Source organism: Rattus norvegicus, chromosome 6, assembly GCF_021556685.1.
Source record: "Rattus norvegicus strain SHRSP/BbbUtx chromosome 6, alternate assembly SHRSP_T2T, whole genome shotgun sequence".
Lineage (NCBI taxonomy): Eukaryota > Metazoa > Chordata > Mammalia > Rodentia > Muridae > Rattus > Rattus norvegicus.
The window spans coordinates 89,488,762-89,513,482 of record NC_141539.1 but is presented as its reverse complement, the minus strand read 5'-3'; the positions used below and the strand labels follow the sequence as shown (position 1 = coordinate 89,513,482).

At 36.3% G+C, this 24,721-nt stretch overlaps 1 protein-coding gene across 3 annotated transcripts in view; it reads left to right on the top strand.

The window, feature by feature from the left end:
* The window catches only part of Mis18bp1 (MIS18 binding protein 1), a 48,828-nt gene that overhangs the window by 7,897 nt on the left and 16,210 nt on the right, over positions 1-24,721 (top strand). For 2 of the 3 annotated variants that reach the window (XM_087554731.1, NM_001434026.1), the window contains 8 exon segments: positions 5,329-5,947; positions 8,889-9,355; positions 12,241-12,314; positions 14,422-14,552; positions 15,159-15,246; positions 16,237-16,385; positions 19,041-19,144; positions 23,966-24,062. In XM_087554731.1, coding sequence (XP_087410857.1) covers positions 5,419-5,947; positions 8,889-9,355; positions 12,241-12,314; positions 14,422-14,552; positions 15,159-15,246; positions 16,237-16,385; positions 19,041-19,144; positions 23,966-24,062 — 1,639 coding nt within the window. In that variant the 5' untranslated portion in view covers positions 5,329-5,418. 3 annotated transcript variants of the gene reach the window in all.

Here is a 24,721-nt window from a genome sequence, read left to right as displayed (position 1 = left end):
CATTTTGTTTAATGTTAGCGACTGGTTTGCTGTATATGGCTTTTACTATGTTTAGGTATAGAATTGAATTCTTATTCTTTCCAGGACTTTTATCATGAAGGGGTGTTGAATTTTGTCAAATGCTTTCTCAGCATCTAATGAAATGGTCATGTGGTTTTCTTCTTTCAGTTTGTTTATATAATGGATCACATTGATGGTTTTCCGCATATTAAACCATCCCTGCATGCCTGGGATGAAGCCTACTTGATCATGGTGGATGATTGTTTTGATGTGTTCTTGGATTCGGTTTGCCAGAATTTTATTGAGTATTTTTGCGTTGATATTCATAACGGAAATTAGTCTGAAGTTCTCTTTCTTTGTAGTGTCTTTGTGTGGTTTAGGTATAAGAGTAATTGTGGCTTCATAGAAGGAATTCGGTAGTGTTCCATCTGTTTCAATTTTGTGGAATAGTTTGAGTAGTATTGGTATGAGGTCTTCTATGAAGGTCTGATAGAATTCTGCACTAAACCCGTCTGGACCTGGGCTCTTTTTGGTTGGGAGACTTTTAATGACTGCTTCTATTTCCTTAGGAGTTATGGGGTTGTTTAAATGGTTTATCTGTTCCTGATTTAGCTTCGGTACCTGCTATCTGTCTAGGAAATTATCCATTTCCTCCAGATTTTCCAGTTTTGTTGAATATAGGTTTCTGTAGTAGGATGTGATGATTTTTTGAATTTCCTCTGTTTCTCTACTTATGTCTCCCTTTTCATTTCTGATTTTGTTAACTTGGACACACTCTCTGTGTCCTCTCGTTAGTCTGGCTAAGGGTTTATCTATCTTGTTGATTTTCTCAAAGAACCAACTTTTGGTTCTGTTGATTCTTTCTATGGTCCTTTTTGTTTCTACTTGGTTGATTTGAGCTCTGAGTTTGATTATTTCCTGCCTTCTACTCCTCCTGGGTGTATTTGCTTGTTTTTTTCTAGAGCTTTTAGGTGTGCTGTCAAGCTGGTGACATTGCTCTCTCCTGTTTCCTTCTGCAGGCACTCAGAGCTATAAGTTTTCCTCTTAGCAGAGCTTTCATTGTGTCCCATAAGTTTGGGTATGTTGTACCTTCATTTTCATTAAATTCTAAGAAGTCTTTAATTTCTTTCTTTATTTCTTCCTTGACCAGGTTATCACTGAGTAGAGCATTGTTCAGCTTCCACGTATATGTGGGCGTTCTTCAGTTATTGTTATTGAAGACCAGCTTTAGGCCGTGGTGGTCTGATAGGACGCATGGGATTATTTCTATCTTTCTATATCTGTTGAGGCCTGTTTTTTGACCAATTATATGGTCAATTTTGGAGAAAGAACCATGAGGAGCTGAGAAGAATGTATATCCTTTTGCTTTAGGATAGAATGTTCTATAAATATCTGTTAAGTCCATTTGGTTCATGACTTCTCTTAGTCTGTCTACATCTCTGTTTAATTTCTGTTTCCATGACCTGTCCATTGATGAAAGTGGGGTGTTGAAATCTCCTACTATTATTGTGTGAGGAGCAATGTGCGCTTTTTTCTTTAGTAAGGTTTCTTTTACGTATGTAGGTGCCCTTGTATTTGGAGCATAGATATTTAGGATTGAGAGTTCATCTTGGTGGATTTTTCCTTTGATGAATATGAAGTGTCCTTCCTTATCTTTTTTGATGACTTTTAGTTGAAAATTGATTTTATTCGATATTAGAATGGCTACTCTAGCTTGCTTTTTCCGACCATTTGCTTCGAAAGTTGTTTTCCAGCCTTTCACTCTGAGGTAGTGTCTGTCTTTGTCTCTGAGGTGTGTTTCTTGTAGGCAGCAGAATCCAGGGTTCTCCATGCGTATCCAGTTTGTTAATCTATGTCTTTTTATTGGGGAGTTGAGACCATTGATGTTGAGAGACATTAAGGAATAGTGTTTATTGCTCCCTGTTACATTCATATTTGGATGTGAGGCTATGTTTGTGTGCTTTTCTTCTTGTTTTGTTGCCAAGATGTTTAGTTTCTTGCTTTTTCTAGGGTGTAGCTTGCCTCCTTATGTTGGGCTTTACCATTTATTATCCTTTGTAGCACTGGATTTGTGGAAAGATATTGTGTAAATTTGGTTTTGTCATGGAATATCTTGGTTTCTCCATCTATGTTAATTGAGAGTTTTGCAGGATACAGTAACCTGGGCTGGCATTTGTGTTCTCTTAGGGTCTGTATGACGTCTGTCCAGGATCTTCTGGGTTTCATAGACTGTGGCGAGAAGTCTGGTGTGATTCTGATAGGTCTGCCTTTATATGTTACTTGACCTTTTTCCCTTACTGCTTTTAATATTCTTTCTTTATTTTGTGCATTTGGTGTTTTGACTATTATGTGACAGGAGGAGTTTCTTTTCTCCTCGAATCTATTTGGAGTTTTGTAGGCTTCTTGTATGGCTATGGGTATCTCTTTTTTTAGGTTAGGGAAGTTTTCTTCTATGATTTTGTTGAAGATATTTACTGGTCCTTTGAGCTGGGAGTCTTCACTCTCTTCTATACCTATTATCCTTAGGTTTGATCTTCTCATTGAGTCCTGGATTTCCTGTATGTTTTGGACCAGTAGCTTTTTCTGCTTTACATTATCTTTGACAGTTGAGTCAATGATTTCTATGGAATCTTCTGCTCCTGAGATTCTCTCTTCCATCTCTTGTATTCTGTTGGTGAAGCTCGTATCTACCGCTCCTTGTCTCTTCTTTTGGTTTTCTATATCCAGGGTTGTTTCCATGTGTTCTTTCTTGATTGCTTCTATTTCCATTTTTAATTCCTTCAACTGTTTGATTGTGTTTTCCTGGAATTCTTTCAGGGATTTTTGTGACTCCTCTCTATGGGCTTCTACTTGTTTATTTATGATTTCCTGGAATTCTTTCAGGGATTTTTGCGATTCCTCTCTGTAGGCTTCTACTTGTTGTGTAAGGGAGTTCTTCACGTCTTTCTTGAAGTCCTCCAGCATCATGATCAAATATGATTTTGAAACTAGATCTTGCTTTTCTGGTGTGTTTGGATATTCCGTGTTTGCTTTGGTGGGAGAATTGGGCTCCGATGATGCCATGTAGTCTTGGTTTCTGTTGCTTGGGTTCCTGTGCTTGCCCCTCGCCATCAGATTATCTCTAGTGTTACTTTGTTCTGCTATTTCTGATAGTGGCTAGACTGTCCTATAATCCTGTGTGACAGGAGTGTTGTAGACCTGTTTTCCTGTTTTCTTTCAGCCAGTTATGGGAACAGAGTGTTCTGCTTTCGGGCATGTAGTTTTTCCTGTCTACAGGTCTTCAGCTGTTCCTGTGGGCCTGAAGAGTTCCTGTGAGTCAGAAATGTGGGCTGCGTGTAGTCTCTTCTGGCTTCCCAAGCTTGTCTGCCTCTCTGAAGGTTTAGCTCTCCCTCCCACGGGATTTGGGTGAAGAGAGCTGTTAATCCAGTCCCTTTAGGTTCCGGAGGTGTCTCGGGCGCAGGGGGTCTGCAGCTCCAGTGCACCTATCTACCGTTTCCCAGAGGCCGTATACAGTTTCCTCTTGGGGCACGGATGTGGGCAGGGGTGGGCAGTATTGGTGGTCTCTCCCACTCTCCCACTCTGCAGTCTCAGGAGTGCCCACCTGTCCGGGCAGTGAGCTCTCTCTCCCAAGGGGTTCGGGAACAGTGAGCTGCGGGCTGGGCTCCACGAAGTTTGGAATCCAGCTAGAAACCGGAAGTGAGAATGGCTAAGATCAAAAACTCAGGTGACAGCAAATGCTGACGAGGATGTGGAGAAAGAGGAACACTCCTCCATTGTTTGTGGGATTGCAGAGTGGTACAACCATTCTGGAAATCAGTCTGGAGGTTCCTCAGAAAATTGGACATTGAACTGCCTGAGGACCCAGCTATACCTCTCTTAGGCATATACCCAAAAGATGCCCCAACATATAAAAAAGACACGTGCTCCACTATGTTCATCGCAGCCTTATTTATAATAGCCAGAAAATGGAAAGAACCCAGATGCCCTTCAACAGAGGAATGGATACAGAAAATATGGTGCATCTACACAATGGAATATCACTCAGCTATCAAAAACAATGACTTTATGAAATTCGTAGGCAAATGGATGGAACTGGAAAATATCATCCTGAGTGAGCTAACCCAATCACAGAAAAACACACATGGTATGCACTCATTGATAAGTGGCTATTAGCTCAAATGCTTGAATTACCCTAAATGCCTAGAACACATGAAACTCAAGACGGATGATCAAAATGTGAATGCTTCACTCCTTTTTTAAAAGGGGAACAAGAATACCATTGGCAGGGAATAGAGAGGCAAAGATTAAAACAGAGACAGAAGGAACACCCATTCAGGACCTGTCCCACATGTGGCCCATACATATACAGCCACCCAATTAGACAAGATGGATGAAGCAAAGAAGTGCAGGCCAACAGGAACTGGATGTAGATCTCTCCTGAGAGACACAGCCAGAATACAGCAAAGACATAGGCGAATGCCAGCAGCAAACCACTGAACTGAGAACAGGAGCCCCGTTGAAGGAATCAGAGAAAGAACTGGAAAGCTTGAAGGGGCTCGAGGCCCCATATGAACAACAATGCCAACCAACCAGAGCTTCCAGGGACTAAGCCACTACCTAAAGACTATACATGGACTGACCCTGGACTCTGACCTCATAGGTAGCATTGAATATCCTAGTAAGATCACCAGTGTAAGGGGAAGCCCTGGGTCCTGCTAAGACTGAACCCCCAGTGAACGTGATTGTTGGGGGGAGGGCGGCAATGGGGGGAGGACGGGGAGGGGAACGCCCATAAAGAAGGGGAGGGGGAAGGGTTAGGGGGATGTTGGCCCGTGAACCGGGAAAGGGAATAACACTCGAAATGTAAATAAGAAATACTCAAGTTAATTAAAAAAAAAAAAAAAAAAAAAAGAATAAGAGGTAAGCTACTCTCAGAGAAAAAAAAGAAAAAAAAAAAAAGAAACCGGAAGTGTCTTGTCCTAGAGGAATTTTGCCTTTGTGTGTCCTGAGACCACCAGTGAGGTCGTTTGGAGCAGAAAGGTTGGTCTTACCTGTGGTCCCGAGGCTCCAGAACTTAAGGATATTAACTATGTTATTTGTTGGATGGGCCTTTTTTTTAAATAGGCAGTTTTGAATGCCAAGTTGTTCTTCTCATGAAAAATGATGAAAATTATAATTTAATAAAAACATTAAATATTAATATGGTTTGTGAGCTATATATTCTCGTGTTGATAAGGACCTGTTAAGCCTCTTAATGGTATAATGTTGTGTGGAATATTGGTAAATTTTTTAAAGGGACCAAACTGATAAAAGTTGATTTCATTACAGGTTCTCTGGACTCCTTCTGAAGTTCTGTCTGGAATTTTGTGTTGATTGAACTTTCTATAAGAAGAATTTTGTCACCACTGTCCTATCAAGATGATTTTAACACCATTGAAACATTCAGGAATTCATTTGTCTTCTGGGACATTGCAAAGAAGAAATATACCTCTAGATGCAGTCTTTATTGACAGCATCCCTTCAGGCACACTTACTCCTGTGAAAGACTTGGTGAAATATCAGAAGTCCTCTCTAAAATTGAAGGTCCATCAAAATAATCAGTTATTAGAAACAACAACTTCTAACAATAAAAATATATTTCAATCCACCATGCTATCAGGGACTACCCCTTTAAACCGCTCTTTTGATGTCAGTGTTATAAAGCCCAACATGGATAGATTAAAAAATGAAACGATTTATGAATCACCACAAAAAATCTTTCAAAGAATGAAAGAAAAAGTACAGCGTGACAAAGAAGAACTGTCAAGGATCAGTTCCATGTTGGCATCACCAAAATGTGAACATAAAGTCTTTCCTCTTAACAGAGACAAGGAGACTCGGTTGCAACATACCTATATCTGTGAGGAAAAAGAAAAATCATTCCAATCCAATAACCCTTCATTGGAAGGTTAGTTTGATTATGTAAGGGCTTAAAATGTCATTTTAACTGTTTATTTGTCAGTTTTAAGATCTTGGTTATAATAATGAACAGAGTACCAAAATGTCTTCTTATATTCCAGTGAAAATAATTTTTATGGTAGGAAGAAGAGAGAAAACTGCAGACATGGTATCAAATTCCAGCATGTAGATTGGCCTCAAATTTTAAAGTCCCTTGATTTCTGGGATTACAGGAATATATATCATGCTGCGTTACTTGATAAATGCATGTCGTATGTGTATGAACACAATGCATTACTTGATATATATTATCATGTAGAATATGTATAAATATTACACTGTGTGTACATGGGAGTGTGGGAATCAGTAGTAGGATTTATGAGCAGATAAAGTTCCTGTCTTTGAGATTCTGATGACTCTCTCTAATGTGCACACATAAAAATGATCTTTTTCTCCTCTGGTACAAATTTTCAGTGTTAATTCTCTTTATCAAAAAATGCTCACTTCTGTATTTAAAATGCATTAAATGTAAAGATTTAGAATATAAATCAGAATAAAATACAAATAGCACTGCTAATCTTTATCTAGTTTACAAACTTTCATTTCTTTAAAGGCATAACCATTCTGTCGAAAGCTGGGCATAGTGATATATTTGGGTAATCCCAGTATTCAGGAATATTCTAGAGACCAAGCTAGACTACGTAATGAGGCCCTAATGAAAAAGGGTCAAAGGGATATAAATTTTTGTTGAATTTGCAATTAGGTCTCAATTTTTTTTTTTTTATTTTAAAGGGTAGGTTCAAACTCCTTAATTGTTTGTTCATGCCCCTAGAACCAGCCACGTGAGGGGACCTGTGGTCAGCCACTTAGGACCTTGGCACTCTCTGGTACACAGTAGGGTAGAATGTGTTGTTAATCCAAAATCTGAGTAAGGCAGACAGCTCCCATGGCTTTTGAAGACTATATTCTAATCTTTGATACTGCTTGTACTAGGAGGATCACAGCCCAAGACTGCTTACAGATGTGTAATAGTATATTTTTGTCTTGAAAAGGCAAATTACAATTTGGAAATCATTGTTTTTTTCCCCTCAGCATAATGTAAGTATAGAATGTAAAGTGAAGGCAAGAGGAGATAGAAAAGGGAAATGTTTTTAAAATTAATTTATTTCCATTTTATGTGCATTGGTGTTTTGCTGTATGCATATCTATATGAGGTGTCAGACCTTGGAGTTAAAGACAGTTGTAAGCTGCCATGTGAGTGGTGGGATTTGGACCTGGGTCCTCTGGAAAAGCAGTCAGTGCCCTCAACCACTGAGCCATCTCTCCAGTTAACCAATTCCCTCCTTGTCCCCTCAGCCCACCCCAACCCCACCTTTCTGACAGGGTTTCTCCATGTAGCCCTAGCTGTCCTGGAACTTCAAGCTGGCCTCCAGCTCAGAGATCTGTCTGCCTTATCTCATGAGTACTGATTAAAAGACCAGCTAAAGGGAAATTTTTATGTCACTGTTACTTATTATGAAAGCATACTACACTGGTCTGAAGACCTCCCTGTTTCAAAAGTGCCAACCTACAAACACCTACAAACTCCTCTAGAATCATCAAACATTTCCAGTGTCTCAGTAACTGTTCTTTTGCTGTGAAATGACACCATGATCATGGCAACTCTTATAAAAGAAAGTGTGTAATTGGGAGCTTGCTTATAGTTTCAGAGGCTTAGTCCATTATCACCTTGGTGGGGTGCATGGTGGCACTCAGGCAGGCTCTGAAGCAGTAGCTAAGATCTACATCCTGATCCAGAGAGAGAGAGAGAGAGAGAGAGAGAGAGAGAGAGAGAGAGAGAGAGAAAGGGAGAGAATGAGAGAGAGAGAAAGAGAGAGAGGGAGAGAGGGAGAGACTGAGACAGAGACAGAGACAAGAGAGAGATAAGACAGAGACTGGACTTGGCATAGGCTTTTGAAACCTTAAAGCCCACCCCCAGGGATATACTTCCTCCAACAAGGCCTTCTAATCATTTCAAATAGAGGCACTCCCTGGTGACTTAAGCATTCAAATATATGAGCTTATGGGAGGAAGATGGAGGGGAATCATTCTTATTTAAACCACCACACCCAGCAAATGAAAGATTCAACATCAGCAGGAAACGAAAACAGAAAGGTACAATTTAAGTTATGGTGGATTCTTGTGTGTTGTTGTTTTTATATGTTTGCAGTTGTCATTTTGCCAGTTACTTCAAAGTATTCTTAAATGTTCTAGATAGTTTTCAGTGGGCAATAAGAACTAATTCTGCACCTTGAGCTATAAAAGTAGGTTTGGTGATGCATGCCTTTAATCTCATCAGTCAGGAGGCAGAGGTAGGTTTGATGGTCTAAATAGTGAGTGCCAGTATAAACCAAAGCTATATATATATAGAAAGATTGTCTTAAAAAGAAACAAAAAACTAGAGATACTTAAATTGAACTTGACGGTGGACTATTCTTGGTTTTTTTGGTTGTTTTTTTTTTTTTTTTTTTTTTTTACATTTTTCCCATCTTTATTAAATTGGGTATTTCGTATTTACATTTCAAATGTTATTCCCTTTCCCGGTCTCCAGGCCAACATCCCCCTAGCTCCTCCACCTCCCCTACTATATGGGTGTTCCCCTCCCCATCCTCCCCCCATTACTGCCCTCTCCCCAAGAATCCTGTTCACTGAGGGTCCAGCCTTGGCAGGACTAAGGGCTTCCCCTTCCACTGTTGCTCTTACTAGGCTATTCATTGCTACCTATGCAGTTGGAGCCCAGGGTCAGTCCATGTATAGTTTTTGGGTAGTGGCTTAGTGAGGGTGGACTATTCTTAATGTGGTTTCTTTTTAATATAAGCAGTTTAAACCTTTTTATTTCCATAGAACCTTTCAATAATGGTGTGTGTATGTGTGTGTGTGTGTGTGTTGTTGTTGTTGTTTACTTTTGGCAGATCCTCCAGTTCTGAACCAAGAACAGAAATATGTTTTAGCTTCATGCATTTCAAGGAAGGCATTAACTAGAGCCCAGTTTGGCAGACAAGTTCTTCATTCAAAAGAGAGTCCTGTTAAAACCACTGTGTCCAAAAAGAACACATTTGTTTTGGAAGGCATTGATTCTACTTATGAAAAGTTTGAAAGTACTGATGTGAGCACCATTAGTACTATTTGTGTTCCTATTAAGAATCATAGCCAGTTGACTACTTCTAATAATGATATGACAACAGAAAATACAGCAAAAGAAGATATTACAGAACAAAATGATAAAACGACATCTAGAAGGACTGTTCTTCAAGATCCCATAAGGAATACATCTGAAATTATATGTGCAAATCCAAGACTCAATTCAACAATATCTGGCCAACCTCAAAGAAAGCTTACAAAGCTTGAAACTATTGTAGGTGAAGTAAAAAAATATCAGGTAGGGAGACATTTACGGCAAGTATTTATTCCTGTTTTAATTGCCCCTTATCTCTGTTTCTCAGAAATTTAGACTCTCCGTAGGCTTTACTTCTTGTTTTATTATTGACAGTAGTCACTATAAGCCTAGTGAAAAGACAGGCCTGAAAGTAAGGAGACTCCATTGGTAATTCTTACTTTGCTCTATTGATGGCTGTAAACTTCACTTATGCTTGGAAGGGATGAACACTGACATTGCCCCTTCTTGTATTCTGACTTTTGAAGAATGATTAACATTTGAAATAGAAAGGAATTATAACAGCTAAAGAGTTGAGATTTTTCTTGATGAAAGTTATATAAGATGAGCAGTAAAATACTTTAAAGCATCTAACTATGTTACATTAAGATACATTTTTGAGGGAAATGTACTGTCAGTTCAAGAAGAAATACAAACATGTATGAAACAGGCTTGATCTTCCAGCACTGAACAAAGAAAAACAACAATGTAAATTTCTAATTATTGTCCATTAAGTTTTAAGTAGGTAGTAGTGGGTATCCAATTGAGATAGTATGTAATTCTATCTATCTTAGTTTTAGAAATGATGAAGTGGTTGCAGTTTTATAATCCCAGTTATTTGATACAAAAAATATTCAATGTTTGACATAATGATAAAAAATTTAGATATTCGGGGTTGGGGATTTAGCTCAGTGGTAGAGCGCTTGCCTAGGAAGCACAAGGCCCTGGGTTCGGTCCCCAGCTCCGGGAAAAAAAGAACCAAAAAAAAAAAATTTAGATATTGACTTAAATGTATTAAGTTTGAATAAAAGTATTCTAAGATTTCCTAGAACTTCTTTGTCTGTACCAGGCCTGTTTATACCAGTTACCATAAGAACTTTAAGACTTCCAGGGCTCAAATCCATATTCTGTATATTCCACACCTCTGACCTAGTCTCTCATTCATCCTCAGTTCTTCACTATATTGTTCCCTCTTCAACTTGAGATCTATTATCAATATCCTGTCATCTATGTCCTATGAATATTTTTACCCTGCTCTAACTGAAATGGGCCATCTACAAACAACCTCCTTGGTTCCTTTTTCTTTAGTGACCTCTCTCCTGCTTTTACCCTCTACTCTTTAACCCTGTCATACCTCATTATTTGCTAGCACGTGAACGTGTACCAGATTCTCAGTGTAGAAGCATCTTGTGTTACTATCATTACCCCTTTACTAATCATGATCCCTCTTCATCAATATTCTTACATCACTAAGATAGCCTTTGGTTATCCTATTTGCGTATCCTTCATTACCATTTCCATCCTGTGCAGATCTCCATTGTTTGGTTATAACCATTATAGGCTAACTCTCCACTGTTGCTCTAGGAAGTTCCGGTTGCAGAAGAAAACATTAAGCCTCTGGTTTATGAATCTCTAAACTTACTTTTTATTCCTTCTTGCTTACCCCTTTCAAGTTATTGTGCTTTTTATGCTACCAATTTAGGGCTTTTAAATTTGTTCTTTGATTAGAAAAATCTTATAAATCTGGTTGCTTGTTCTTTATTTTATTCAGCTCACTGCTCTAAGACCTTTCTTAACTTACTGTCTTAAACCACCTTTGTATGCCTTTATTTAGTCATTGTAACTATGTGTTTGTTTGTTTGTTTGGGTATCACCTCCTTCCTTCTTACTTCTACTTCCCTCCAGTATGGTCTCACACACAGGCAATGCTTAACCATAAAGGCAGCCATTTTATTTCTTGTTGAATCCCCAATGTCTATAAAAGTGTGCCTGTAGCTCAAATGTTTTAAAATGTATATTTTAAATAAGCAGTAGAGCATAAGATTCTAGAGACTGAGTTTGATTTGTAACCCATTTATGCCGCTAGTCATATATTATAGGAAAGTTACTTAGATATATTTTTCAATTTATTTTTTCTGTAAAGTGGAGATGGTACTTGCCTGCTAGAGTTGTAAAGATAACCTGAATTGGTGAATCTAAGGTACATGGAACACTTTCTCATATTTCCTATTACCTACCTGTAAGTCCAAATGTGAAGAAGTAGTATTAATCCTACTCTTCTAATCATTTTTTCAGGGATTTGTGCTATACCATTGAGCTATATCTCCATATATCTATATTTTAAAAGGATAATTAAGAAATGCAATACCGGAGACGGTCCTCCCATTTTAGCATCTTGGTTCAGTTTAAAGATTCTGGGGAATTTGTCTTTCTATAAAAATGTGTACTTTTATTTAAAGTAAAGGGTCACCCATTATATTAATTTTGACTTTAGTTCTACTTAGAAACATCTTAAATTTTCATCTTAAATTGTTATGAATTATAAATGTTTTTACTACAGTGTTCATAGAGAATTTTACATTTTAATGGCATTTTACTTACACTAAAGTCATTTTCTGAGCTATTCAGCTGGTTACTTGGGAATAGAATTGAATCTTTATTGCTAGCTGTGTCCTTTATAGAAACAGAAATTGTCATTCAAACTGAGCTTAACAAAAATATACTCTTAATGTTTTTGGAGTCAAGGTATATAATAGATTTAGCATTTTCATCCCTCTAAGTTGCCATGTTTTCTATACAATTTGGTGGTTGGATGTATATGTTAGGATTCACCTCCTTCTTTTGGCTAAGCTGTTTTGTATGAGTATTTAAAATGTGATTCTTCTGTATTACAACCTCAGTTAAGTTTCTGTGTTTTTCCCTTTCTTTCAATACTGTACTTTTAACAATTGGTGCTTCAAATGGGCTGATTCTTATTTAGATGGCTACTTAGAAATCACTAGGATTACTTAGGACTTTTCTTGTAATTCACGTTTTCTAATGCTAAATGCTAATTGTAATGCTGTGTGCAAGTAGTATAAGAAATATGTTCTTTTTTTATGCTTGATTAGGTAGTCAAGCTACAGGAATGGATGATTAAAGTCATCAATAATAATACTGCTATATGTGTAGAAGGAAAGTTGGTGTAAGTATAACATTTAAATGTTCTTTTAATAATGGTTAAGTTGGCTGTATGTAAGTGATGAGTGACAATAGTGTCTTCCTACAAAACATGTTCTCATGAGGTTATAAGCTGAAGGCAAAAGCAAAACATGGCAGGCGTCAGTCCCTTGCTCAAGTTACTTGCTGTAAATTACTGATCCATGAGAGGATCAGAATTATTTAAAGCCCTAAGGCAGTTACTTGTTAATTGACACTTTGGGTTCTTAGAAGGGAAAGCATTGTCAGACAATAGACTTTAACTCTGGTACTCCGTTCTACTTCTGAGAACCAGCTTCTCCATAGTAAACAACTTATGCGGACACAGTGTCAATTATAACAGCTTCAAGGTTGAATGTATAAAGTCTACTGGTCTACTCTGTCTTACTGCCATACCCCTTTCATGTCTTAAGGTGCAGCATAGATTACCTTTACAGGGATCCCACTGGTACTGCTTACTACCAGTGTTACTTGAACAAATTACTTCTACTCTATGAAGATCAACTTCTTAAATTAGTACAATGATAATAATAATATTATTAATATTATGGAAAGGCATTTCTTGTTTTGAGAGTGTATCATGTAGCCCAGGCTAGCCTTGGGTACTATACTTGAAGATGACTTTCAATTCATGCTTAGTGCTCAGCTTTGCTATAGGTAAAGAATTAAGTGAATTAATATTTGCAATATTAAAGGACCATGCCTTTTAGAGTATGATTTAAATATTAAATGAAGCTGTGGGCTGTGGTGGCCTACTACCCCAGTGGCAGAGGTGGGTGAATCTCTGTGCGTTTGAAGTCAGCTTGATCTACATAGTTCCAGGATAACCTGGGCTACGTAGAAAGACCATATCTCAATAACACCAAAACCAAAAACAACCCAAAAAACAAACAACAACAAAAAAAACCCCATGCCCCCCCAAACCACAATAAAGCAAAAAAAAAAAAAATCAAAGCTAAGTATTAAGGTATAGTATCAGTTTAACCCCATTTGAGTTAATTGAGAGAACTTCTTTATAGCATGAGTATGTTTACCTGTTATATGAAAAATGCTCAGCACTTACCTACTGGTTTCATTTAATGATGTATGAAGAATAGATTTCTGGGTTAGTGATTTGCTACTTTGTTTTTCCTTAATTAGACCCTCTATACAAAATAGAAGGTAAAAACATTTGCCTGTGTATTTATATTTAAAAATAGATGCAAAAACTTTTAAACTTAGATAGATCTACTTGACATTTTTGAACATGAAGCAGGAGGGAGGAAGTTGGGTGCACATGTAATCTATAATCTCAGGTAGTGGGAGGGTGTAAAAGTCCAAGGCTATCTTGGGTAACATAGTAAGACCCAAGAGCCAGCAAGATGGCTCAGAGGGCGGAACCTGCTGCAAGGTTGTACAACCTTAGTGTGATTCCCGTCCCATATGTTGGTAGTAGAGAACTGGTTCCCAGAATCTGTTTCATATGATTTCATGATAGACGCACACAAAGTAAATATGGGGGAAAAAATCCAGCCAGACACCATCTGAATAAATTAAAATAACATTTATACAAAAAGCCAACAAAAATGTGAAGAAAAGGGCTACCAAAATTTTTTGAAGGCTTAAGAACTATTAGGCCGAAACATCAGATATTGCCAGCAGCAAATGTTTGTTGGCATTTGCTAATGCTCTGTCTTATATGAGGTATATAGATTGATTGATCACGGTAGAGTTTCTTGACGTAGACTATGAGGATCATATTAACCAAGCAGTTGAATTCTGTACTGGATAGCCCTCAGGTGCTTTGTAATTAGATTAATAATGTTATTGTTGTGGTAACTAAGAGTACAAAAAGAGTGCTTCCTTGTTGGAGTGGAAGTCAAAATCAAGACTGCCTCTCCCTATGAAGCTGTAGTTGGCATGGAACTTAGTATGTAGAACAAGCTGGTCTCAAACCTCAAGCAGTCTTCCTGCTTTTATATACAAGGTGTTAAGATTACACATACCTGGGTCAAAGTCAGTAATTCATTATAAGTTTGTATGCTTTTATATACAGTTCCTGGTACAGTATAAATATTTTGACCTTACTAAACTTATATTCTTTTTTCCTCTAGAGATATGACTGATGTTTATTGGCATAGTAATGTAATCATAGAGCGGATTAAATACAATGAACTTAGGACATTATCAGGCAACACATATATATTAAAAGGAATGCTAGACCAGGCTTCCATGAAAGAAGCAGGTAAATGGGTATCATTATTAGTTAAATCTTTTCATAGCTTCTCCTCTTTCCTAACTAAATCCCAGGACCATAAATTGACCCTACACCTTGTAATGTCCCACAGCATCACGGCATTTATCACTCCTCTCAGTATACTCCTAGTACTGACTTCTCATTGCAGTTCAGCTTTGCTTGTCTCTTCACAAACAAGCCTGCTGTCTCTATTTCTAATATTCCGATTCCATTTTATCACATGACTCAATCCCTCAGGTTCTCATGACCTGTAGAACTACCCACTTTTGAAATTGCTGTCCTCTCTTTTTCCTCCCATTAATATGTTTAACTACTTTTTCTGTGATACCAGTGTAGCAAAGAATTTTACTTCTTGGGTTTGCTTTTTCTCTTATACACTAGAGATCCAGTGTGTAATGATGAATTTTTATTTTCCTAACTGATGGGTCCTCAGTACTCCAGCAGTACTTAGCAAATAGCACACCATAAGTACACATTTCTTGACCGACAATGAATTAGAGAGACCTCTTTAAAAATCTAGGCTTTTGGATGATTTAATTTTCTTATTTTTTAAATTAAAATAATTTTGTATTTATTTTGCTCATTGTTAAATAGGATATCCCTGTTATCTCATAAGAAAATTTATGTTTGGATTCCCGAGAAAGTGGAAGGAATACATTGATGATTTTCTAGAACAATTAAGGTAAACTGTCTCAATTTTTTAAAATCAGCTTTATCAAGGTAAAAGTTATGGGTCCCTAAAATTTTAGATACAACATATAATGTACCTTTTCAAATGTATATGTTTATGTAACCAATGTTTTTGGTTATGTAACCAAAGTGGTTTTTAGCTTGCTGGGTTTTTGTGTTTGTGTGATAGTTTTGAAGATTTTTGTGATCTTAGTAGTTTTAGAAATAAAATAAAATTTATTAGAATTTCTGTCATGTTGAGTAAATTTAAAAAGAAAATAAAATTGGAGATACATTTCTAAGGAGAATTCATTAATCGCCTACCCTTTGGATGGTGTAGTTTCTCCATTAATTTTCGGTAGTTTTTGAGTACCTACCAGATATTTAGCAGACACCGAGAGAAAAATTTATTAATTCTTGTTCTTCAGGAGCTAGTAGAAGATATAGAGCTTTAAACTTGATCTGAGTACAGGTAACTTATCCTAGGAATCAGTGATTGTTTCTTCCCGGAAAGTACCAGAAGGTATTTTCTAGACATGTTGCTTCTTTTCTCGACTGTTTAACTCCATCTTTTCAACAGAAAAGCAACTATAGATAGTGTAACTTGAATGAACATGGGTGTGTTCAGTAAACCTTACTTAAAAAAATAGTTTCCTAGTTAACTATTAAACAATAGTGCTGTTTAATCCTTGCCTCACATTTGCTAGGTAAGTACTTTATTTCTGGAAACTCTTTGTCATATAGTTTTCTTAAGTCAGATTACATATTTTTGTTTGTTTGTTATTTTAAAGTATTTGTTTGTTTTGAGAAGGGTCTCATGCAACAGGTTAACCTCACTATGTAGCCCAGTCTGGCCTTAAACTCTTTGATTATCCTGTTTGTGAGTTGAGCTTTTCTTCTCTCTCTCTCTCGCTCTCTCTCTCTTTCTCTATCTCTCTCCCCCTCCCTCTTTTCTTTTTGAGAACTAATATTTGAGAAAACAGTAACACAATTGTTGTTTTAGGGCCGAAGAAAAGAACAAGAATAAAACCAGACAGAAAACTGCAAGATTCCAAGAGAAACAAAAATCAATAAAAAATGATGCAGAAGATAAACAAACAGATATCCTCCGAAAGGCCAGCGTCACTTATGACCTTAATGATGATAGCTTAGGTATGTTTGAATTTTTCTTTGTTGCTGAAGTGGTAGAGTCTTACATAAACTTAATACGGTTTGTAGTGTGTGATGTGTGGCGTGGTGCTCTTTGACTGATTAGGACATTAAAATTCCTTTTTTTTCATTCTAAGGTGACTGCGTGCAGACTGCTGCTTCATTGTTCTTTTTATTTCATAAAATAAATCTTTAATCACAATCCCAAACTCCCAATGAGAGACTATATTTAGACTACCAGCAATCTTGTAGTAGAGACAAGTATCTATATTTGCTTTTATGGAGGGACTTGCATATATCCTTGAGTGACAAGTGCTATAAAGGTTGGTAGAACTGTTATGTCAGCTTTTTTACCATTATAATCCACATCTCACATGATCCCACCTTCACAAATAATGTATGAAGATGAAAAGTTACTGAAATCCTTTGTGTACATTTCTTGGAATTTTACCTTAACTTTGTAGCTAAGAGGTGTACAAATTTTTTAAATTTCTGAGAATTACACATTATTTTTGCTAAAGCAGTGGCACTCTGTTAATATACTACATTTCTCTAATGGTGTTATGTCATTTAAACTCCTTTTCTTCTGGAAATTTATGTATCTTTTTTAACTCAAAGACAGCAATAATTTAAAAGTGTAAATGATTGCAGAAATTTCACTTACCAGAGCTTTAGTTCTTTCTCAATCTTTCCTTTTTACAAAAGTCATCAATTTTTCTTAGTTTGACTGACTGTTTATTATCATTTCTAGAACATTTTGAATCTTCTAGAATCCTGGGATTATTATTACTTGCTATTACTTCCATCCTACTGCCTTTTCTACTCCTAAATGAAAAATAATGCTGGGTCGCTTTTTTAGAGAAGTGATCTGATTTGTAACTGTGATTATTGGAAATGTTATAAAAAAACATGTGTCAAGTAGGAGGGAATACAAATTTAAAAGATTATAGTTTGATAAACTATTTAATATGCTATCTATGCAATATGAAAAACCAAACCATTTAAAGTGTCTTCTATGAACCTTGCTTCATGCTAGAAATTTAGGGGTGAATAAGGTTTGGCATCTCCTTTTAGAAAGTACTGTTTAAGAGTACATACTATAATTGCATCCTTTTTCTAAGACGATGCACTATATCTTTTATTTTATGATACTTTAGGATATTATTTTATGAAGTTTTAGGTATTAATTACATTGTGATTATTTTTGTTGTCGTCAGTATATTATTATCTTTCTATGAGGAAATAACAAGAACCACTGCTAGAAAGATGGCTCAGTGGCTAAGAGCATGGACTGCTCTTGCTGAGAGCCTACTTTTGTTCAGCTCCCAGTACCCTTATTAAGCAGCTCAAAGATGCCTGTGTCTCTAGCTCCAGGGAACCCAGCACCCTTCTCTGGTCTCTGCAGGCATTACGTGTGCACAAATCCACACAGAGACATACATATGTATAATTAAAAGTTAAAAAAAAAACAACCTTTAACTATCTAACATTAAACAGTAAGGTTATAAACATAATCTTATAAAATGCCAATTCATGATCCTTTAAGATGGCACAGTTGTATTTTAATTGTCTAACATGTAATCTTTCATATTTAGTGATGAAATCACTATCATAGTATTTATATCATAGTATTGGAGCTTAAAAACTATCTCTGCTATAATAAGCATATTATGAAGGATTTATTAGAATATTAGCTTCCTATACTATACAGTAATCTCTAGGGTTAGGGCCATTTATGTTGTGTCTTACAGTTCCTAAAAGAGTAATAAAATACCTTTAAGGCCAGATATTCTGGCACATACCTGTAATCCTAGAATTTAGGAGGATGAAGCAGGAATTAAATTTTCTCCTTTAAAGTAAGTCTGGTTTATAGAGTAAAGCCCAATCTCAAAAAGCAAGAATAACAACTCAAAGTCCTTACACTTTCTATGAATCTTTTAAACTAATTTTTAAACTAGTGTTTGTATGTGTATGATGGGTGTGAGTGTGGGTACCATGAGCCACAGCAGTCCTATGAAAGAAAAAGTGAATATTCTCCACGAAATAATGTAAAACATGATTTTGCTGGAAATAGTGTGGATTTAGTTATACATGAAGTATATAAATTAACTGAAACATAATTTCATACACATAATGAAATAAGAGAAATAATCACTAGCTTTCTATTTAGTTGATATGCAGTTAGGTGGTATAGGATATGTGAATTCATAAAATATTTATACTGTACCATTCTGTTTTTAGATATAACAAGAGGTTCAATGTAGGTATAAACAATATGATTGTTCTTTTTTATTTTAGGATAATAAAAGTGATTTGAACTAAACCGTACTTTGGAAGAATGGTCTGTGGTACAAAAAATATTTTATTATAATCAAATTGCAATGAATAGTTAGCTTTTTAATGTGGAAAAGCTGTGTATCTTTTGTCCTTCCACTTTTCTCTCCCTCCTTGATCCTCCTTTCAAACTCTTTTTATTCCTTTATTTTCTTTCTTTCTATCCTCCCCCCTTCTCTTCCTGAAATAGTGTTTTTATATTGTCAACACTCCATCTTCTTTAGTCTCTAGGATGTTGAAAATACAGGCATGGACCACCATACTCTGTTGAAAAACAGCTAATCTTTTATATAATTATCTAATGTTCCATCTTTGAATCCACAGAAATGAAGAAAAATGAGAACAGTGGGTTGCCAGGAGCTGCAGAAATAAACATCAGTTATAACAGTTGTCAAAATAAGCGTGAGTTAAGGCTCCTACATAACCAAGTAAGTTATACTATTTGTCTTAGTTAGGGTTTCATTATTATGAAGAAACACCATGACCATGACAACTCATAAATGAAAACATTTAATTGTGTCTGGCTTACAGTTTCAGAGGTTCAGTCCATTATCATGGTAGAAAGCATGGCTTTGTTTAGGCAGACTTGGTGCTGGAGAAGCCAAGAGTTCTACATCTAGTTCTGAAGGTAGTCAGAAGGATACTCTCTTGTGCAGGCAGCCAGGAGAAAACTCTCTTTCACACTGGGTAGAACTTGAGAATAGAGTGTTCAAGGGTCATGCCCATAGTGACACATTTCCTCCAAGAAGGACACACCTTCTAATAGTGCCATTTCCCATGGGCCAAGCATATCCAAACCACCACATCCCACTTTCTGGCCTCCATAGGCTTGTTCAAATGCATGAGTCTATGTTTGGGGGGGGTGGGGTATCATACCTAACCATAGCATAATGCAAAATACATTTAATCCAAATTTAATAGTCTCAATAATGTTTAAAAGTTCAAAGTCTTTAAGTCTCTTCTGAGATTCATGCACCCCCTTACCTGTAACCCACTATAAAATCAAAATCAGGCATATCACCTACTCCAACATCACAGGATATATATTACCATTCCAAAACCTCATAGTGAGGAAACACTAGGCCATAGCCAGACCAAAAATCAGCTGGGCAAACTCTTAATCTCTGCATCTCCATGTCTGTTATCCAATTCCATTCAGCTTTGTTGATTGCAATACAGTTCTTTCTCTTGGGCTAGTTCCCCGTCCTGTTATCAACTTTCCTCAGCAAGTATTCCATGACTCTGGCATCTCTAACATCTTGGGTCTCCAAAGCAACTTCAGCTTTATAGCTTCTTGTTCCAGTGTCTGGGATCACACATGAACTTCTGGGTTTCTCCAAGGGCTTGGGTCACTTATCCAGCTCTGCTCTCCATAATACTCCAAGCTCTGGTTAACTCTTTTCCACTGCTACTACTGTGCTTGGTAGTCATTCTATGGTACCAGCATTACCAGTATGCTGATTCTTCTGTGGCAACTAGGCTTCACTAGTCTCTCATAGGCTCTTTTCACAGTGACTTCTTTGCATGACTCCTTCAGTGCTGAGCCATCAACTGCAACTGAGGCTACGATTTCTGCAATGACCTTTCCTGACCTCTCCTAGTGCCATAACTTACCTGATTTCCATGACCCCTTCATGCCTTCAAAACTATTTCTGGGTGATTCTAATGTGTTGCATTAAAAGTTATGAATTAACTCTAAAGTTCTTAATATGATCCAGCCAGCCTGTGCCTCCCAACCCACCAGTAATCAAGGCAAAGTCCTAAGGATTTATTTAAACAGCTTTAGGACAATTACTGGGCAAATTACTCCTAACCTATTTTTCTATATGCTTGACTGGTTAATTCCCAGATGAGCTCTCCAAATACTTGCTGTTTGAGTTTCACCTGGGTTATTTCTGCTTTATCAGTGTGTCCTCAGTAAACATATTACCCAATCATGTTCTTCTGGTTCACCACATCTAGTAGAGAACTGTTGTCCTGTCTTTCTCCTCTTCTTTCCTCATGGTCCCTACCAGCGACCTCCAGCTTGATAATCTAAACTCTGTCTACCTCTATTTTCCCCATTTATTTAATCAGTCAGCCATTTTTATTTAACCAGTCAGATAATAAAGTTTACATAACTTTATTTGGTGTACGTGAGAATATGCTTGTCAGGGACAACTAGATCTTGGTGTTCAGAGTTAAGCATTTGAATACATAGCAACAGATAGACCCCCAACATCTCCCCCTTTTTGTCTACCTAAAAAGGTTCTGTCTTTTATAATAATAAATGATGTACCATAAGAACAAATATGAAACTATTATGAAAACAATTAGGTAAGAGTTAAATTTATAAAGTTCAGTCCATCTGTATTTGGCAACTTTGGATAAAGTATCTTATCTTGGTGACTTTAGAGTTCTGAACCTAAATCCTTTTTCTTTAATCATAACTTGCATTACCAATATAAAGCATCTTTTAAAATCCTAATCAATTTAAGTTTAATTGCAAGAGTGTATCTAGTCTTCAACCCTATCAGAGACATGAGAAGGAATAAGTATCTGAGTATGTAGGAAGTGCAGAGCAAGCAGTTTCCAAAATTATAGACATGACAGAGGAGTTGGTTGCCTGGACAATCCTCCAGAATTGTCTCTAAAATGCTGAAACATCCATCTTTAGCCTTTCGGCCCAGAATATCTGACAGAAGACTTCTGTGGAGTAGGAATTATGAAGAGCCAGCCTACCATACACTTCAAAGCCTGGCAGTTGACTTCCCTGCATCCATGTTTGTCCATTTGAGGCAGCATTTTGCCTATTTTAAGCAAGGGGAGTTTGCCCAGTGGCAGCTTGCCCCATTTGAAATGAACTCCATAAGGAAGGTTTTTTTTGTTTTTTTGTTTTTTGTTTTTTTGATGCTCATCACATTTTTTGAAGTAGATTTAGGGTTAATGTTAGGAGGGGACATGCCTCATAGTCAAAAAAAAATTAAAATAATAAATCCTTACATTGCATAGTTTGTAAGTCTCTGAGTTTTGTCTTTTTTTTTTTTTAAAGACCATCTATCTATTCATATCTTAATAGACAAACTTTGTTTCTAGCTATTTGCTATCTGTTCAACTTGGAAACATTTTTTGTGATTAAACTAGACTAGTGTGTAATGTGACCAAGAGTTTGATTGACTATTAACTTACATTTAATTATTCTAAACAGTTTGTAATAGCAACTTTAAAAAGGACTAGAACTTTACGTTATTAAGAATTATCTAGGTACAAATACCTCAAATAAGAGTTGAAAACATGTATACATAGTTTGTTGTATGAAAATAAATTTAATTTTTGCATCAAGGTTCAACGATATATAACAATTTAACAAATTATAACCTTAATGTGTATCAATATAAAAAGATTTATACCAATGTAAGATTATTTGCTATAATTTTTATTTTTCATTTAAGAGTAGATTTAATAATCTATCCCCTTTTCCTTTTATTCCTATAATAGTCTTATATTTCCCATTATCTTTTCAACCCTTTTCCCCCTATATAAGAAAAATAAGGATAGAGAACAGAAAAGAAGAGAAATCCCTGAGTCTAACCTCCTATACCTCTTTCTTCCTGATCAAGACCATTTAATAACTTGTAACCAACCCTTTATAATGACAAGCATTCATCACCCAATAAAATGAACAAAACTTAACCACCCTGCCTTAAGTGAATGAGACATTGCTTTCTTAAGATTGCTTCCTGATGGGGTTGGGGATTTAGCTCAGTGGTAGAGCGCTTGCCTAGGAAGCGCAAGGCCCTGGGTTCGGTCCCCAGCTCCGAAAAAAAAAAAAAAGATTGCTTCCTGCTGATTTGGGGCAAAGTATTCTTGGGGAGGGAAATTCTTGGGAAAATTGTTAGTCTTAAGAAAGTTAGCTTTAGCTGGGGATTTAGCTCAGTGGTAGAGCGCTTACCTAGGAAGCTCCGAAAAAAAGAACCAAAGAAAAAAAAAAAAGAAAGAAAGTTAGCTTTAACATTTGTTGTCCAGTCTCTGTATGGGGAGACTTAGAAAGCCTGAAAGTTCAGACTTAAGTGAAGTCCTGACTGCATGAGTCTGTAAAGCTGGACAAATTGAGTTAGCTGTTTTGATGTTGTCTTGGAAGCAAGTCTTATGAGGAAACAGCAGTGAAGCAGTCTGAGGTAGGATCAGGCAGGATGCTGGAATAATATGCCTCAGTGGTTTAGTATCTTCTAAGGTGAACCTTCTCAGGACAGCTTTTCTGGTTTTCTCTGTGAATATACAAGCTCCCACAAGTAATAAACAGTTCTGCATTGACATATGTATAGAATGTACAAGGTACAGAGATTAGTTAGGAAAAATTCTTTGCTCAAGCAGGTGAAAGACATCCGTCTTATAAGTTACTGAGAAGTTAACTTAAAAGTTAACTTTCTTATAAGTAGTATATAAGTTAACTTATAAATACAAATTTTCATCTATGCCATTCAAAAGGATGATATGCTAAGTCCTGAGGACTTTGCAGTTAACAGAGATACTCATGTCTCAGCTTTTGGGCTAATATCCACTTATCAGTGAGTGCATACCTTGTGTGTTTTTCTGTGATTGGGTTACCTCACTCAGAATGGTATTTTCTAGTTCAATCCATTTGCCTATGAATTTCATAAAGTCATTGTTTTTGATAGCTGAGTAATATTCCATTGTGTAAATGTACCACATTTTCTGTATCCATTCCTCTGTTGAAGGGCATCTGGGTTCTTTCCAGCTTCTGGCTATTATAAATAAGGCTGCTATGAACATAGTGGAGCACGTGTCTTTGGTATATGTTGGAGCATCTTTTGGGTATATGCCCAAGAGAGGTATAGCTGGGTCCTCAGGTAGTTCAATGTCCAATTTTCTGAGGAACCTCCAGACTGATTTCCAGAGTGGTTGTACCTGTCTGCAATACCCAGAGGACCTGACACCCTCTTCTGGCCTCCATTGTACATTCTTAGGTACATGGCGTATACTCAGATACATAGGTTACACATAGTTTAAAAACTGAATACTGTTTAAAAAGTAAAACTGCAAATAATAAAAGACTTGTAGAATCATGCAGCCCTATGTAGTACTTCTAAAGTTACAGTTAGTTCCAACAGGATTTTCCTGAATGCTTCAGTAATGAAATTCATAGAGTAGTAAGTACGAAGAATTTTTTTATACTTGATCAATGCTGTGTAATGGCCCAAGATAGAGTCTAGATTGTAGTTGTTAAAAGTATATTGTTTGTTTTGAAGAAATTAACTGGAAAGAAAAATTGCAGAAATTTTCCTTCAGAAACCTTTGAAAGTTGTGAAGAGATCAATGAAAAGAAAATTCAAAGTGAGAAGCAAGGTAATATCTTTAATGGTTAAGTAATGACTACAATAATAACTACTTAAAATATTTTTTAATATAATAAACTTTGTAAGTCTCTGGATGTACAATGGAAAAATATGTTAATGATTTAAAGTAGTTATTTATACATAGAATGATTATTTAATGAAATAACCTGTTACTGTAAGTGTGATATTATTTACAGGTTTGACTTTAATGTGATCCCTAGGTAACTTTGTTTCATAAAGTTTTATGTGGTCATATGAATGTTTCCTTTTATGAAATTAATGCCATAATTAAGACTCGATAAGTATCTTGTGTACCAGAAGTTAAAGTGCTTTTTGTCAATATACTAACAAGTTTAAAATTTCGTGTTATGATAAATCCCTGGACCTAGTGGTATTTTTTACTAAAACTGAAAGGTAAAAATAAGAACAATCATCAGAATTCATAAAAGTGGAAGAAATACAGTACTTCTGTGCTACCATATTCAAACAAGTTGAAGTACCTAAAGGAAGCTGGATGACTATTAAAGATTATTAAATAAAGTGAATGACAAGAAACATTGTCACTAGAAATATTTTGTTCAAAGTGAGAATGTTCAAATTTTTTAAAAAAATGTTTAACTAAATGCTTGATTTGATTTATGTAAGGAATTACAAGAAAATAATTTGTAA